The sequence below is a fragment of the Myxine glutinosa genome, chromosome 7, assembly GCF_964187855.1.
Source record: "Myxine glutinosa chromosome 7, kmMyxGlut1.1, whole genome shotgun sequence".
Classification (NCBI taxonomy): domain Eukaryota; kingdom Metazoa; phylum Chordata; class Myxini; order Myxiniformes; family Myxinidae; genus Myxine; species Myxine glutinosa.
In genome coordinates, this window is record NC_136267.1 from 161,907,521 (window position 1) to 161,926,041 (window position 18,521).

The 18,521-nt window shown below is 46.9% G+C and overlaps 1 protein-coding gene across 4 annotated transcripts in view; it reads right to left on the reverse strand.

The window, feature by feature from the left end:
• Window positions 1-18,521, reverse strand: part of VPS33B (VPS33B late endosome and lysosome associated) — a 104,003-nt gene that overhangs the window by 32,810 nt on the left and 52,672 nt on the right. For 2 of the 4 annotated variants that reach the window (XM_068123484.2, XM_068123486.2), the window contains exons 19-21: window positions 9,848-9,921; window positions 8,009-8,110; window positions 7,774-7,855 (exon numbers count right to left, since the gene is read on the reverse strand). The exons of the other annotated variants lie outside the window; for them this stretch is intronic. In XM_068123484.2, coding sequence (XP_067979585.2) covers window positions 7,774-7,855; window positions 8,009-8,110; window positions 9,848-9,921 — 258 coding nt within the window. The remainder of the gene's footprint in view (window positions 1-7,773; window positions 7,856-8,008; window positions 8,111-9,847; window positions 9,922-18,521) is intronic. 4 annotated transcript variants of the gene reach the window in all.

An 18,521-nucleotide genomic window follows, 5' to 3' on the forward strand; every position in this document is an offset into this window, starting at 1 on the left:
CCTCGGCAAAGACCAGCACTTCTGGAGCAATGTGCTCTGGACAGATTAATCAAAGGTGGAGCTATTTGGCCACAGTACCAGAAGACATGTTTGGCGAAAACCAAAGACAGCATTTGACCACAAGAACCTGATACCAAATGTAAAGCACGGTGGTGGAAATATTATGGTTTGGGGCAGCTTTGCTGCAGCAGGGCCTGGGCAGCTCACCATCAAAGAATCCACGATGAATTCTTCATTGTACCAGAGGGTGCTTGAGGATAATGTGAGGCCATCTGTCGGAGAGTTGAAGCTCAACCGAAGGTGGACCTTGCAACATGACAATGACCCTAAACATACCAGTAAATCCACCAAGGAATGGCTGAAAAGAAAGAAATGGAAGGTTCTGGAATGGCCAAGTTAAAGCGCGGATCTAAATCCCATCGAGATGTTGTTGGGGGATTTGAAACGAGCTGTGCATGCAAGAAACCCCTCAAACATCACACAGCTGAAAGAATTCTGCATGGAGGAGTGGGCAAAAATTTCTCCCAGTCGATGTCAGAGACTGGTAGACAGTTATAAGAAACGCCTACTTGAGGTTGTTTCTGCCAAAGGGGGCAACAACACCTATTAGAGCCAAGGGTGTACTTACTTTTTCCACAGAAGGAAATGGCATCTCTGTTAATTTTTTTGTTGAATAAATTATTGCAAAGTCAATAATTCATTGTTTTTTGTTCAATTGGATCACCTTTATCTGTAGATACTGTTCAAATGAAGATCAAATATTGATATGTCCACATATGTTAAAAAGATTTAAAAAACATTTCATGGGGTGTACAACTGTACATACTTTTTCCACATGCGAAATTTGCATTTATGTAAACTTAAATTATACAATGGACTACAAAATGTAAATGTTTCATGATATTTGTTATATTATATCACCTTTATCTATCAATATTTTTGAAATTAAGATCAAATAGCTGTATGTTGAAATATGTTGAAAAAGTCAAAACTTTACACGGGGTGTACTTACTTTTTCACGTGACAGTATATATATGTATATATGCGGTTTTTCGAACCCTCCACTTTGTAAATATTTGTAATAATCCCTTATAAATAATCCCCTGTAAATATTCCCATTTTTGTGTAAGGTCAAAGGTCGCACCCTAGTTAGGCCACGAGCAACACGTAGAACACCATAGGATCTTCTTTAGTTATTTCATTAGTTTGTGTTGTCGTTAAGGATCTGTTTCCAATAGTTGAATCTGCGTTGTATTAATTAAATAAGAGTAGGCCCCAAAGTTCCTTTCAACATCAGTGCGAGTGGTCTTCTATCCCGCAAGCCGCCATAAGCCACGTGCCAGAGTTGGAGAAGAAGGCAGGAGCGCCAGGAATGAGGCGTGGCCCACCAACGCACCATCAAGGGGCGGACCGGTGAGCCCTCACGACCAATGAGGGCCGAGGCAGCTCACCGATGGGCGTATCCAAAAAGGCAAGCGGCTTAATACGCGATCGGCCAATATAAGCGGCCGCGTGGGACTACTAAGGGAGACGAGTGAGACGGGAGAGGACGGCAGACGCGGAAGACCCGAGAGTGGTGAAGGAGTCCCTGCTTGCCGTTGTCATGGACCATTGGAGGCGCACAACTGGCCGAAGGCTAAGGGTCAATTTATTACGTACGCCGCATCCCAGTCTTCCACCCGGCGATATAATTGTCTGCTCACGTTAAACGCCACGCGAAGCTGCCGGCCGCTCGTTGCCGCGGTACGAGTGAACACCCGGAGCGTGGACCGGAGCGCGAGGTCGGAGCCGGACCTCACCGCCTACCATCGACGCCTACCTACCACCTGCCCGGACCCTTCTCTTCCTTCCCACCACCACCACCCTTTTCGTGTAAGTGTGTTTGTTCCGTCCTGGGAGTGATAATATAAGAGTGTATAAGGTTTGCCCTGTGTATCTGCTTCTTCTTCTTCACTGTACATTCCCTTTAGTTTCTTCCTTGGTTTTGGTTTTGTACATAATTAATAAACCTGTGTTCTTCCTTCTTATTCTTTTGGTTTCCTCTCATCCGGTCGCTTTAGTGATTTCTCCATTGATATACGTGGCATGATTTGGCCGACCGTTGTAATCGGGTTTAGTCTTTTGTTAACGGCCTGAGTCGTGGCTCGCTTCGCTCGGCGTGTCCATTACAGCCGCGGCTCGGGCGGGGCTCATTTCCTCGCTTACCGGAAGGCGCTGGTAATTAGGTAATAGGAGCAATTGGCCTACCACACTATTCAGTGCTGACCGGAAGTGACGTCATACCTCCAGGACTCGGACGGCCAGCTTAATAGACGAGGGGATTGACCCCCCCCTCGGTAAGGGGAGCGCCGTAACCCGAGATCCGCAACAATATATATATATTGTTACGGATCTCGGGGGTCGGCGCTCCCCTTATCAAGGGGGGGGGGGGTAATCCCCTTGTCCTTTTAGCTGGCCGTCCCGAGTCCTGGGAAGTTATAACGTTCCTTCCGGTCGGTGGTAAGTAGGGTTGTTGGTCGAGTCTTAGTCCAATTACCTAAGTACTACCACCGGCCGTAAAGCAAGGAGATAACTCCCGCCCGAACCACGGCGTTAATGGACACGCTGAGCGAAGCGAGCCGCGACTCGGGCCGTTAACAATGACTAAACCCGATTATAGCGGTTCCTAATCGTGCCACAGGTACTCAATTGAGAGAAAGGACGGATGCGATCGGATTAGGGAAAACCAAGAAAGAACAAGGTAATTTATTACAAATATACAGGAGGAAAGAGGAAAGGAAAGGGATGTACAAGCGGAAGAAGAAGAAGCAGGACACAGGGCAGTCTTAAAAAGTCTTAACTTAGGACCCCAGACAAACATACACACTCACACGGGGATTGTAGCTGGTAGGGTGGAAGGTCCAGGTAGATGGTCCAGGCAATGGGGTCCAGGCTCCGGTCCACTCCAGTCCAGTGCGCGAAACCCGGCAGGCAGCTCTGCGTATCGTTCAACGCGAGCGGACCTTACATATAGCGGGGGGACTGGGATGCTTCGTACATAATAAATGTATGGCTGTGCCAAACGCACCCTCTCCAAGGTTCTCTTATACAAGTCCTTTCAATGCGAGCGCTGCCGTATATGTCCTTTCAATGCGAGCGCCGCCGTACGAGTCCTTCGCAAATGTGCGCTCCTGGATCAGTCCCGTTTCAAGACGTTCTTCTGCGCAGTCCCATAAAAAGCAGTCCTTTCGCCCCTGCCGTGTGCACGCGAGTCCTCTGAAAGGGCTTTGCGTTCGCGCTTATATCATCCGAGCCAAGATCACTCCGCGCCTCATAAAGCCACGCCCGCCGGTGATATTCCCTCAGCCCTGGTTGGCTGGTGGGGGCTTACTGGCCACGCCTTTGACGGCTGGTTGACAGGCCACACCTTGTTCTTGGCGTTCCGCCCCCTTTTTCCTCGGGCCTGACCGCATGGTTAATGGCGTCGTTTGAGCAAACGCTAAGGCGGCTGCTGCTGGCAGAGGCGCGTAATGGCGTCGCTTGGAGAGTGAGGTTGCAAAATGGCCGGAATTGGATTGGGGACCTACTCTTATTTAATTGATGCAACACAGATTCAACTATTGGAAACACGGCCTTATCTAAAACACATAATAATGAAATAACTGAGTTCCTATGGTGGCCTACGTGTTGCTTGTGGACTAACTAGGGGTGCAACCTTTAACCTTTTAATAATGGGATATTTACAAGTAATTATTTACACAAGTGTGGGTTCTAAAACCGCAACAATATATATATATATATATATATATATATATATATATATATATATATATATATAGTTATAAACAAACGTTAATATCAAATTTCAATCACTTTAGTAACTACTAACATTTGGCACCACTCATCAAAAGGAGTTTAGTTTCAAATAGGGAACTCCCACACAACATCACCGCTTTACACAAAAAAATGTGCAAAAACAGATCCTTGCAACTACAGACCAATCAGCCTATTCCCAATAATCAGCAAGGTCATGGAATCCATCATCGCTTCTGAGATCAAATCCTTCCTCTACTCCAACGGCTTGATCTCTGATCATGAATTTGGATTCAGACCAGGTCATTCTACTCTGGACATGCTGCATCATTCTGCTGTCTCAACAATGGATGGACATCCTCAATGCCAAACAGGAAATCAGTGCTGTATCCCTTGACATATCTCGTGCCTTCGATACAGTCTGGCACGCCGTCCTGCTCACCAAACTCTCCTCCTATGGTATCCATAGAATCCTCCACACATGGCTTGCAAACTTCCTTTCTGGTCGCAGTCAACGTGTGGCCCAGAATGGAATTCTCTTATCTCTTCCTGTTCAGGCTGAAGTTCCTCAAAGCAGTGTTCTGGGCCCTGTGCATTTTCTGGCCTTCATTAATGATCTCTCTGACTCTCTGGAAAATCCTCTCTATCTCTTTGCTTACTCCACTCTCTGCCGCTCCATATCTCAACCTTCAGATCGGCAGGCAGCAGCCTCGTCACTCTCTGCAGACCTGGACAATATCTCAAACTGGTCAAACAAGTGGAACATGTCTTTCAATCCTGACAAATCTCACACTCTCATTTTGTCTCTCCGAAAAGACCGTCTGGACAACCCTCCTATCTACTTTCTGAACAATCCTCTTGAAGAAGTTGTCACTCAAGCTTTTGGGTCTCACTGTCTGCCATGATCTTTCCTGGGAAAACCACATTTCCAAGCTGGCCTCCAAAGCCAGTGGCCGTCTGGGCATCCTCCGGTGTGCGAAGTCCTTTCTGGGCACTTCTGAGCTCCTCACCACATACAAGGCTTTCATCCGCAGCTCATCGGCAGTGGAGTACTCCTCTCCCCTCTGCGTTGGTGTTCCTGCCTCACACATAGCTCGGCTTCACGCTGTTGAAACCAAAGCATTCAGAATCATTGGTATCTCCCGCGATGAAGCTGATTGTGAGGGCCTTTCACTCTCATCGCAGGCAGGTTGGTGGTAGTTCTGTCTTCTACAGACTCCACTCTGGCCTTGCTCCCCCTGCTCTGTCTGTGTTCTTTTCCCCAAATATTCCTGCAGGACGCACAAGATCTGCCAGCAACCCTCTTCTGGTGAAACTGCCAAAATTAAGACTCTCTGCTCACTTTCACTCTTTCATTCCCCTTTTCTCCCACTTCTGGAACAAACTCCCACACTCTCTTCAATCCCTCCACTCCCTCCAGGTCTTTAAAACAGCTGTTCACCACCATCTCTTATCTTCCCCCATCCAAAACCTTGATCTTTTCTACCCCCGTTAATCCACCTTTTTCAAATTCCGTTTTCATTCCTGAAAGTCCTTGTAGTGTCCATCTTGTTTATCCCAAGTACCCCGCCACAGCCCTCTCCCTTCCACAGATCTCCCGATGTCCCTGTTCTCTACTGTTGTGCTTTTCTCTCTCTCCCCCCCTCTTGTCTCCTGCTCCCTTTATTATATGTTTTATGTGCATCTTGATCAAAGCTTGGGTCAATAGGATGAAAAGTGATGATTTTTCAGAGAATTTATGATTTTGGAAGTTTGATCTTGAGTTGACCTTTGACCTCAAAAATAGTTGGTTTTCCAATTTAATGACAATATACAAATGCTGTTCAATTTTCAAGTAAATCGGATGAAAAATGGCAATTTTAGATATTCGGCCTCAAGATGACTTTCGACCTTAAAATCATTAGGCTTCTCAATTGTGACGACCTCTACAATTTGGTGGTTTCATGATGATCGGTTTAGAATTGTGACCTGTAGGCGAGTGACAAACAGACAAACAAGAAGACGTCATGCGGAGCACGATACTTGCAAAATACGCCAACCCCCCCCCCCTCCCCCAAAAAAAAAATTCCATTGATACAGCAAATTGTCCATTTCATCAACATTAAAATTGACAATCTTGATCAAAGCTCAGGTCAATAGGAAGAAAAGTGACCATTTTTCAGATGAAAAAGGATGATTTTGGAAGGTTGACCTTGAGTTGACCTTTGGACCTCAAAAATAGTTGGTTTCCCTATTTCATGACTCGATATGCAAATGCTGTTCAATTTTCAAGTCAATCGGTTGAGAATTGACGGCTTTTTAGATGAAAATAGATGATTTTTAAAATTTGACCTTAAATTGACCTTTGACCTTTTGACCTCAAAAATAGTTCATTTCCTAATTTAGTGACTTGATATACAAATGCTATTCAATTTTCAAGTCAATCGGATTTAAAATGGCGATTTTAGAAATTTGACCTCCAGATGACCTTTGACCTCAAAATCAATAGGCTTCTCAATTGGGACGACTTATACAACTTGGTGAGGTTTCGTGATGATCGGTTTAGAACTGTGACCTGTAGGCTGGTGACAAACAGACAGACAGACAAACAGACAGAACCACAAACGGAACCGACCAATATACTTGAAAAATCTTCGATTTTGCAAGTAACAAGAAGACGTCATGCAGAGCACAATACTTGCAAAATCCACCGCCCTGCCATCCCCCCCCCCCCCCCCAAAAAGGTTGCAATTGATCCAGCAAATTGTCCATTTCATCAAATCAAAATTGACGATCTTGATCAAAGCTTGAGTCATTAGGATGAAAAGTGATGATTTTTAGATGAAAATTGATGATTTTAAGAGTTTGACCTAGAGTTGACAATTTGACCTAAAAAATAGTTGGTTTCCCAATTAATTGAGGCAATATGCAAATGCTGTTCAAATATCAAGTCAATCGGATGAAAATTGATGATTTTTCAGATGGAAAATTGCTTTTGGAAGTTTGACCTTGAGTTGACCTTTGACCTTTTGACCTCAAAAAAAGTTGGTTCCCCAATTTAGTGACTCAATATACAAATGCTGTTGAATTTTCAAGTCAATCGGATTAAAAATGGAGATTTTAGAAATTTGACCTCCAGATGACTTTGACCTTGACCTCAAAATCAATAGGCTTCTCAATTGTAACGACCTCTGTAACTTGGTGAAGTTTCATGACGATCGGTTTAGAATTGTGACCTGTAGGCCGGTGACAAACAGATAAACAAACAGACAAACAGACAGACAGAATAACAAACGCAACCGACCAATATACTTGAAAAATCTTCTATTTTGCAAGTAATAAAAAGTGCTTCACAGACAAAACTGTGTGAGCATTGATCAGTCTAAAACTAGGTATGGACGGGAAAGCAAGCTGCCCAACCTGGTACAATTATTACATAATTTTGAAGCATGATTTACAACAGTCAGTGTGGCAATGGGAGCATAAAGCTATGACGTAGTATTAATTAGCCAATCCTTTTAGAAAGTGTGGGTTTGGACTGCTCTGGCATTCACACATCACATCATCATGATCCTAAAACGAACGACAAGGCTGATTGCATTCGTCGACAGGCCGTAAGAAAGATCGAGAGGTTGCAAAAGCAGTCATACACTGTTTTTGAATGGGAATAATGATTAAAGAAGACAGCTGCGATAACAAAAACAAACCGAGGAGCTGTTTACTACAAGCTAATAAGAAACCGAGCAATATGGTCGCAATTCTTGTTCCACAAGCCTTAGGTTCATTTTGGTGAGCAGCCAAATGCCCATTTTTACTCTGAAAAGCTTGAAGGGCATGCTAATCAATTTAAGGTATTGTCGACTTAAGAACTCAGAACAACCAAGTCACAGCATGCTGTTGCTGAAGATGTCATCAGGTTTGCCATCTTGCTCCCACTCTATAATAATTATGACCGCGCAACAATTATCGAAACAAAGGTGTGGGGTTAGGGTATGTTCATACCACACTTCGAGTGAGAAAACTCGCTACCATTCAGAAGCCTCGCCACATCCTCTAGTCCCGTCCATCCATTCTTCTCCAGCACCTACAATAATAGGCAATTGGGAGTTTGAACAAAGATCGGTAGATTTATATAAAGTTCCTGAATGGCCGCCATCCATTCCGATTTTCAATTACAACAGCAACGGATGCTGTGCCGCTTTTTGACAGCATCAAGTTGCCAGCAATTGGACCTCACCTGCTCAATCATGCGGCAGCTAAGAGGGGAATAGGCCCCGCCAAACACGTATGCCATGTCTGAAGGACTCTTCAAGTCAAACTCCTCGTCGTTGACCGGCACCTACAGTGGCCCAAAATGTTGCAAAATTGCAAAATTGTTCAAGTGTGGATGATACAAACCCATCCATAAAGTAATCATTATCGAGATAAAACAATATATGATATTTACCAAAAAGATGGATTTGTAAGTTTGTAATCGACACAATTATGTAATTGTGTGAGCAGGACACACCTGACCTATGTCACACAACATGTGCATGTGTCACATTGACGATGTACAAGGGCAGCATAAATGCAGATGTAACGGCACGCTCACTGATCATTGCGAGCAAAGGTCAGATGGCACATTATTTTGGTGGAGAATATTGCCAGGCCCAGTTAAGCATTTGATCATGGCATTTTTGCTTCCTGTTATTTTTCACTTTGCACTTTGAAATGGAGTTTGAAAAAAAAAAATCTTTGGATCTCACAAGATCTTGCCAGGGAGGTCACGGTTTTTCGAAGCTGTCCACGATCTTCACGCACGCTCGAAGTTAAGTAATTGTTCACAATTGTATTTTTGTCAAAACTGTATTTATCTTACGTGTGTGTACCTATAGTGTGTCCCTAGGAAGATTCTCGGTGTTAATCTTTCATACCTGTATAAAATAGTCGAGTATTTTGTGCCGCGTTATTTGCGGCCTTGTTCTTTAAGCTTCCTACCTTGAGGCTTTGTTTTCTCTCAGCGGTCGATTGTGGTCCTTCTACTCTCGTTCTCTCAGTTTTTCCCAATCTTTTCACCCCCTACTTCCTTGTTTAAAATCTTAACTAAAAAAAAAACAAAAAAAACCAAAACATTTCCTTCTTTGTTCTTTTCGTTCGTTCGTTCTTCGACCACATGTTTCACCCCCATTTTCACCCCATTCCCCAGATAGTTAGATATTTCTCCCACTCCCACCCCCTTCCCACGCCCCCCCCCCCCCCACCAAGCCCTCTCCTCTCACAGATCTCCCGATGTCCCTGCTCTCAAATGTTGTGTTTGTGCTTCCCCTTCTTTCCCCATATTGTCTACAGCTACCCTTATTATATGTTTTGTGTGTCGGTTTGATTTTTTGTGTGATAAATGTTTGCTCTTTCACGAGCCTCGATCCTGTATACAGGAAGAAAGAAAAAAAAACAAAAAAAAAAAACATTTATGAAGACCAATCGAGAGGCTTGCAGTTTTGATGCTCATGAAAGCATCTCAGCAGATATGGATTAACAGATAAAAGAGGGATCACTCCATTAGTATCGATGTTTGAGGATGGATAACAGCCTCATCTCTGGATTTAAGCTGCAGTACAGGGAAGTGCTGGTAATATGTACAGCTTTATAGTTTCCTCCACGGTTACCATAATGGCAACTTTGTGACGGTTCAGAGCAGGCCAGATATATATCCTGTTAACTTGGTGTAAAATGGCCCAGCAAGCCATCTCATGGGGTTGCGTCCATAGGAACTAATTGACTCGTGGCAATGCAACATGAGCTTGATGATAAAGCTACTTTCCACATGTTTGTTCACATAATAAAATATGACTACCATACTTACAAATCAAAATCGCACAATATCAGCTTGGACTGGTAAGACAAATAGACAACCGAACACATACATTTGTCTCAAAAAAAGTACTGTATAGTACCTTAATGAAACTCGGGGATGCTTCCGCTATCATCAATCCCCCAAAATGTATATTCCAGTAGGTGGGCTTTGAGGTTTCACGATTCCTTAAACTCCGCATCAACAGAAGCAACAAAGCAATGAATGAATGCCTCAACATACCAAGTTGATTTTCTTGCTTAGGGCTCTGAAGTGGCTTTTTCTTTGTAACGCTGTGAAAGCATCTGTCAGTTTCCCTGTAAAAACAACAACAATACTATATTTGATTTGTTGTTGTTTCGTATGCAGCGTGGCTGATGCAGTGCCCCCCTGATACCAGTAAGCTGGTACTCATTTTTCCGACCTTGGAAGGATGACAGGCTGAGCCAACCCACATGGCGTTTTTAGAACGGCACCACAGGGGCTAGATTTCAAGACCGCAATATTTCAAGCCAGCCACTTTAACAATTAAGCCAACACCAGGCTTACTACTATATATGCATGATAAAAAATCTCTTCAAATGAAGTACAAGGTAGTTTTAAGTGGAAAACCATATATATTGTTACAGATCGCGGTTTAGATGTTATGATGACCGAGCGGTGGTGTATTTAACCGCGACCTAACAGGATCCCCGACTCACCCGATTCCACCCAAACGTTGGCCGTATCGCACCACAGCTGCCCAATCTGGGAAAAGACTGAAACGACGAAATGCAAGAGGAAAAGGAATAAAACGAATAGACGGACAGAAGAGTAATTGGATTTATTATTTACACAAGCAAAGAGAAAGTAGTCACGTTTATTTACAAGCACATAAGACGCAGATGACACAGGGAACATACTAGCTTACCTACAGACTTAATTAAATACCCAGGGACAGAACAAACAAAACAAACTCACGTATACAAGAAGGATGGAATGGAATGAATGTTGGAAGGAGGAATGGGAAGGTTTAGCTGGGGCAGATGGTTCGGGCTTGATCCCGCACGGGACGTCGGCTGGACCTCGACGGCCACCGATGCCACCGCTATTTGGTCCCCGCGGGGTAACGGGTTGAAGCTGCCTGGTGGAGTCAACGCTGCCTCTCTGGCTCAGCTCAGGGCGCGTCTGCCGTCTCTGGCGCAACTGCTGGTAATGGCCCTTGGCACCTTCTCTCTCTTGGCCCTGGTGTCTCCTCACCATTGACAACTCAACGCGACCAACGCAACCACTGACCCTCCTCTGGCAACCGACTCAGACCAACTCACTACTCACTTCCGTTTGCGCCTTTTATAGCGCCTCCAGCGATTACGCCGCCGGCGTTTTGGACACGCCCATCGGGGTGCTCACCTCGGCCCTGGTTGGTCGCGCGACCCTCGGGCTCCGCCCTGGATGACGACGGGCAGGCACGCCCCTCCTCCCCGCTATGACGAGGTGGAGACCCGCCTTCCTTCCCCCAACCCTGCCTCGTGGTCAATGGCGGATGAAGGGAAAACCGCCCAACATGCAGTTGGCAATGCGAATTGCAATTGACGGAAAGGGGGGGAATGGAAGTGTTGGGAGTGGGAATGAAGGGAATCTATCTCTTTCACTGGTGCAATGGAGTATTTCAATTAATGGAAGACACAGCCTTGCACTAATACACATAATAAGGATATAACTGTCAACAAAGATATATCGTGTCCTGCATGTATGTTTTATGGACTAACTACGGGAACGCCCTTTGACCTTTATACAACCACAAACGGAGGGAGGAGGGGTGATATTTTACAACAACCTTTTACAACAACATTTTACCACAACAATAAAATAAAAAAACATTCTCATATCCACAACACTGCACCCTCCTCCCCTTAGGCACGTCCCGGGCCTATAACTTTTACCTTAGTGTGGCACGTAGGTGTAGTTCCCTCTACTTTTAACCTGACCCTGAGTGCGACAGTTTTAAAACATAAATAAATGTGTCCCGCTGCTCCATTGCACCCTGCCTAACAGACTTACGCCCACAGTTAACCGAATTGCGGAATGGTCTTCAAACTACACACTGACGGTGGGAAGCATTATTTACAATTGACGCTACTTTATTTACAAGACTAACCCAGGACCTGTGATTGTTCTTTCTGGGGGGGAGACAGTCTGCTCTGCATCGACGCACCATGAACGCACCCAAAAACGCACCAATACACACCCAAGCACCAATCGGTGCAGTCACCATAGTTCATCAGTGTTCAATGAATAAAAATAAATTCAACAACCCCTAACCCTGCAGGTGTCTCTTGCTCTTCGGCTCCCTCTGCTGGTGATTATTATTTGTTCTTCCAGATGTTGTCATTCTTTTGCATTGCTTACTGGCGGCCTATTTTCAATAAAGTGTGCCCAATGTGTCCTTTTTATTTTCTTTATTTATGGCCCACAGGGCCGACTAGTGTGGTTCACCTGTGGGGCATCGGTGCCCTGTGGCCAAGGTCCGCCAGCAAGATTTCAGGCCCTCATGGCCGGTTCCAGCAGAGGGGCCATGCCCCAACCCATGGGGTCCATAGGTGGTGCTCGGCCACAGACATGTGGTCCATAATGTGGTGCATCGATGCAGACAGCTGGTTCTGGGAATTTCGGGCGCACAATGGCCGACCCACGCACGCTCCCCTCGGCACCCAGTGGCGCACAGGTCATGTGGGAGACAAAAGGGGAAAGACAATTGAGTGAGGGGTAAGGTCACAAGGGTACACATCAATAAGGCAATGCAAGGCGAAATGCGTACGGAGGGCGAAGTGAGAAAGCTCGTCCCTACCGTACGTCACCCCCCTGTCACCTACCCTACCCTTGCCCTTGCCCTTACCCCATATGTACAAAAATCTACACATTTACAAATTCGTCACTACTGTCACGTCTTCCCCATATTTCCCCTATACCAAATTCGTCTCCACAATCCCTCTACTTCAAAATTTGCCATCACCAAATTCATCATCAATCCTCATAAGGAGGCAGAGATGGAACATCAAAGCACAATGTCACACCCACGTCATGATGCGTCTCACAATCCAAACATTTGCACAGTAAAAATAATAAAACATGGCATGGTGCGGAGTACCTGTCACCTCAGGTGAGTGGATGCAGATGGTGCGAGGAGATCCTTCATCCTAACTATCCTCTAAATGATTTTAACACACTTTACACTACCCGGGGTCTCTCCCTGCCAATCCATTGGCCAACTTACACTATGGGTTCTAAAAACCAATTCCCATTGACCAAACTGTGGTGCTTCTCAATTTGGGGTCTCACTCCCCCGATTCATCTCCCGGTGCCTCGCACAATTTCTGGGCTGCGACGTGTAGCTCTCCCAGCAGGTCTACCCACCTGCACACCTCCACCACTGCAGTTGCCACCCGAGCTTACCTAGCTCCTCACCCTAACCTAACTAACTGGGGCAGGCCCTCTCCTGGCTCTGTCACCCCCTGGTGCCCTCTGGCACTGGGCTACCCGGGTCCGTCCTCCGGATCCTCGGGCCCCATCCACAACTACCGGCTCCCAGAGCCCACCTGCGGCCTCACCTGGCCGACATCCTCACAGTGGTGGAGTGCCCAAACCAACTACACACACTAACAGGCTACACGCCCAGCCATTTCCACAACACTAATGCACCCATCCAAATACCATTCTTTCACCTCGCACCACAGATGCCAATATCCAACCACAATTTACCTGTACCCTCTACCTAACACTTACACTACCCGCCCCGGGTATCCGTGATGGGGGTCCACTCTTCCCCCATTCACACCTTCGCACCATCCACTCCACTCCACAATTTCCACCATACTCACTCCACGACCATCCATTCCAATACTCCATTTATTCCACACAGCCACATACACCTGTTTGTTGCACACCTGTGCAATCACCTGGTGCCACCTGCACCCTCCTCCTCTTCCTGGACCAGTTGGTCAACACAACACACATCACCACTACTCACTCATACACTGCTCCACACACCTGTTCAGTTGCACACCTGTGCAATCTCACCTGTTCAATTCTCACACACACGGCATCATCTCAGCTAACTACTCCCTTCTGAAACTTGCGCTTCCCAGTCGTCCCTTTAAGTTTAAACTATTGCGCTCCCACGTCATTATCATCCACACTAAACTACCTGCGTCCCCACTACAGGTATCAATCACTAACTAACCTTAACGTCACCTAATGTCCTCTTCGCTAGATCCCTAACAATATAACCTAACCCACCCGGGCTAGTTTTCACTGCCATACACCCCATAATCTATTGCGCATTTGCCCCACGTCTGTGAGGGATGGTGGATTTGCCATCCCACCACATCGGGGGTCTCTCACTATAAATTTTGTTCGTCCAAATTCCAACCAATTCAAAAATTTTCCATTTACTGCCAATTCTACCCATACCATCATCAAATTTTGCTTTTTTTTTCTAATTTCGGGGCCAAAACACTATCCTCATCACCCGTCTACTTATTACATCCTCTCGGTGCGCCAATTCACGTCTACAGCCCGGCTTCGTACAGCCGAGCAATGAACGCGGGTCGTTTTGTGCCAGCGGCTGGATGCGTCCCGCATTCGGGGCAGGGACGGGGGCTTACCCGAGCCGAGATCCCACGCACCACCTCGGCGTGGAGCCATCCAATGTCCCGATCTCGACCTGCCGGCATGTCTCAATAGCAAGTGGTTGCCATGACGACCCTTCCTATCGGGCTGCCCGCTCCGCCTAGTGGAGCCCGGACGCGGCCGTTCCACGCGAGGCCCAGCGTGGATCGCGCACGGTGGTCCTTTCGAACCCGCCGTGGCTCGGATCCCCGCTGGTTCTCGCGGCACGCGAAGCCCGGCACGCACCGAGGGCCCGATTCGGCTATAAGTCGCTCTAACCGCTAAACCGGTTACCGTCGATGCTTCACCTGGACGCTTACATGCATACGCTACCCCTTTCTTGCTCATACATGCAGCCGTTTCCATTCTCCTCGTACCTTTCCTTACACACCTCGGTACACTCATTCCGCTCACCGACTTGGTCACACACCTGACCACCGAACACCTTGGCACACATTCGTCGCTCGCACACCTCACCAACACACCTCTTCGCGCCCCTTTCTCGGTCACCTCCTTTGTGACAATCACAGGTGTGCTCTCACCCGCACACCCAACCACGTGCCTCACTACCAATTCCAGCGTGCATTCCCACTCACGCTCTACCATTCCAGGTGTGCATCCGTCCATTCCAGGTGTACATCCTCGCTCACCTGTCACAACCAACTCACGCTCCTTGTCACTCTCACTACTCTCACCACCACTCTTGACAACGCACTCACCCTTACTCCCGACAGCGCACTCTTTCCTCATGCACCTGTCCGTTACACACCTTTCTCGCGCATTCTCTCGCGCACACTCTCCCGTCACACCCTCTGTAACACTCACCACAGGCGTGCATTCTCCTTCGCTCTTGACAGCGCACCCTTTCCCCATGCACCTGTCCGTTACACACCTTTCTCGCGCATCCTCTCGCGCACACTTTTTCGTTACTTCCTCCGTAACACTCACCACACCGCGCTTCCCTGTGCTCCCTCGCACACGCGCTTCGACCAACTCGCTCCTGACGGCACACTCACTCCTCGGCGTGCACTTTTTCCTCACACACCCCATGGTCGGACATTCTCGCACACCTCTTTTTTCGCACACCAGACCTGTCGCACACTTCACCAACGGCCTTTCACGAACACCCGGATCCAAACCAATCCCCAAGCCGACTGAAGCTTTCCTCACATCATATCCATTGCCACTCACCTCCGTACCTCGTCTCCGCACCTCCTTTGCCACCTGCAAACTTTTTATTTGGTTAGTGAGCATCACATTATGAGTTGAGCACCGACCTTGCACATATTCCATCACCTCCTCCTGGATTTCTCTTTTAGTTTCTGTTCGTCCCTTCTTAATTTCACTCACCTCTTCTTCCACTTCCTCTAATTTTTGTTTAACCTCTTTTATTTCTCGGTGCGTCTCCTCAAGTTCGTCCTCTAAGGCTACCGTGACCGTCTCTATGTGCATCCTCACCTGCCGGTCCTTTGTCTCCATTATCTCTGTCACCTCGTCCACCCTCATTGTCAGTTCCTCACGTACCCTCTGACATTGCCTCTGTGTCGCTATTAATTCGTTTTTAATTTCTTTTTGTGTCGCCTTTAACCCTCCTAGTACCGCAGTGTTCTTTTGAACCTGCTCCACTAGTTCTTTTTGTCCCTCCGTCAGCTGTTCCACCTCCTCCGTCAGATCTTCTATTCCCCCTTGTAACTTTGCCGTATTATTTCTCACTTCTTTCTCCATACGCTTCTCACCTCGCTTTACCTCCTCGCATAGCCCTGAAACCTCCTCACCCACACCTCGTCGTATCTCCTCCTTCATCTCCTCCCTTTCTTTTGTAGATGCCGCCCTCATCTGTCCCAATTCATCCCTCTGAGCATCCAGTTTGGTTTCTACCCCGATTTTTACCTCCTCTATCTGCTCTCCCATTTGTTTAATTTCTCTGGCGGATTGCTCCCCTATCTCCCGCAATTTGTCTTCCATCCTATTTTCTAGCCCCATTAACCCATTTTTCACCCCCTCTAACTGATTCTCCTGGGCAGCCATTCTATTTTCCACCCCCGTTAACCCATGTTTTAATCCCTCACCGGTACCCCTCGCTTCGTCCCTCATTACTCCCAATTGCTCACTCTGAGCATCCATCCAGTTCCCCATTACCCCCATTTGGTTTCCCAAGTCATTCCTCAGGTCTTCACTTGTCTGGACCATGAGCGCCTTTATTTGTTCCATAAATAGGCCCCAATCCATCGGCGGCGCTGCTACGGTCACGGGCGCGGCTAAATTTGGCGCCACAATAATCATGTGCGCGAGGCCGCCATTTTGTGCGTCTGATACTCCCTCAACCGCCTCCTCATTGCTCCCCTCCATTTGATCCTGGGTTACTCCTAACCCCTCCTCTAGCTCTCCCACCGGCATCCCGTCGCCTTTACCAGCCATGGCGCGATTTCAAAATTCGGGTTTTTCTTTAAAAAAAAAACAAATTTCGGCAGCTCGTAATTTTGACCAAAATTTTTTTTTCTGTATTCGTTTTAAAAATTTGGTTCGGGCCTCGAATCCCACTCCCAGACACCAATTGTTACAGATCGCGGTTTAGATGTTATGATGACCAAGCGGTGGTGTATTTAACCGCGACCTAACAGGATCCCCGACTCACCCGATTCCACCCAAACGTTGGCCGTATCGCACCACAGCTGCCCAATCTGGGAAAAGACTGAAACGACGAAATGCAAGAGGAAAAGGAATAAAACGAATAGACGGACAGAAGAGTAATTGGATTTATTATTTACACAAGCAAAGAGAAAGCAGTCACGTTTATTTACAAGCACATAAGACGCAGATGACACAGGGAAAATACTAGCTTACCTACAGACTTAATTAAATACCCAGGGACAGAACAAACAAAACAAACTCACGTATACAAGAAGGATGGAATGGAATGAATGTTGGAAGGAGGAATGGGAAGGTTCAGCTGGGGCAGATGGTTCGGGCTTGATCCCGCACGGGACGTCAGCTGGACCTCGACGGCCACCGATGCCACCGCTATTTGGTCCCCGCGGGGTAACGGGTTGAAGCTGCCTGGTGGAGTCAACGCTGCCTCTCTGGCTCAGCTCAGGGCGCGTCTGCCGTCTCTGGCGCAACTGCTGGTAATGGCCCTTGGCACCTTCTCTCTCTTGGCCCTGGTGTCTCCTCACCATTGACAACTCAACGCGACCAACGCAACCACTGACCCTCCTCTGGCAACCGACTCAGACCAACTCACTACTCACTTCCGTTTGCGCCTTTTATAGCGCCTCCAGCGATTACGCCGCCGGCGTTTTGGACACGCCCATCGGGGTGCTCACCTCGGCCCTGGTTGGTCGCGCGACCCTCGGGCTCCGCCCTGGATGACGACGGGCGGGCACGCCCCTCCTCCCCGCTATGACGAGGTGGAGACCCGCCTTCCTTCCCCCAACCCTGCCTCGTGGTCAATGGCGGATGAAGGGAAAACCGCCCAACATGCAGTTGGCAATGCGAATTGCAATTGACGGAAAGGGGGGGAATGGAAGTGTTGGGAGTGGGAATGAAGGGAATCTATCTCTTTCACTGGTGCAATGGAGTATTTCAATTAATGGAAGACACAGCCTTACACTAATACACATAATAAGGATATAACTGTCAAAAAAGATATATCGTGTCCTGCATGTATGTTTTATGGACTAACTACGGGAACGCCCTTTGACCTTTATACAACCACAAACGGAGGGAGGAGGGGTGATATTTTACAACAACCTTTTACCACAACAATAAAATAAAAAAAACATTCTCATATCCACAACAATATATATATATACAGTCACATGAAAAAGTAAGTACACCCCATGTAAAGTTTTGACTTTTTCAACATGTTTCAACATACAGCTATTTGATCTTCATTTCAACAATATTGATAGATAAAGGTGATATAACATAACAAATATCATGAAACATTTACATTTTGTAGTCCATTGTATCTATCTATAATTCCAGTAATCTCTGTGTGTCTGTGTGTCTGTGTGTCTGTGACCGCTGTTTCTCGACAACCACGGGTCCGATATACTTGAAACTTGCCAGGTATATTGCTGGGGACCCGAGGATGTGCCTTTTCAAGGTTTCATATTAATCGGACAATTACTTACCGAGCTATGTCCAAAAAACGATTCAACCAATCAGAGAGCAGCGAGCTATCACGTGTGCCGAACGTGGCGATCAGACTCTGCCTCGGACGGCACATTTGACAGCGTATTCATTTATTTCACGTTGGAAAACTATG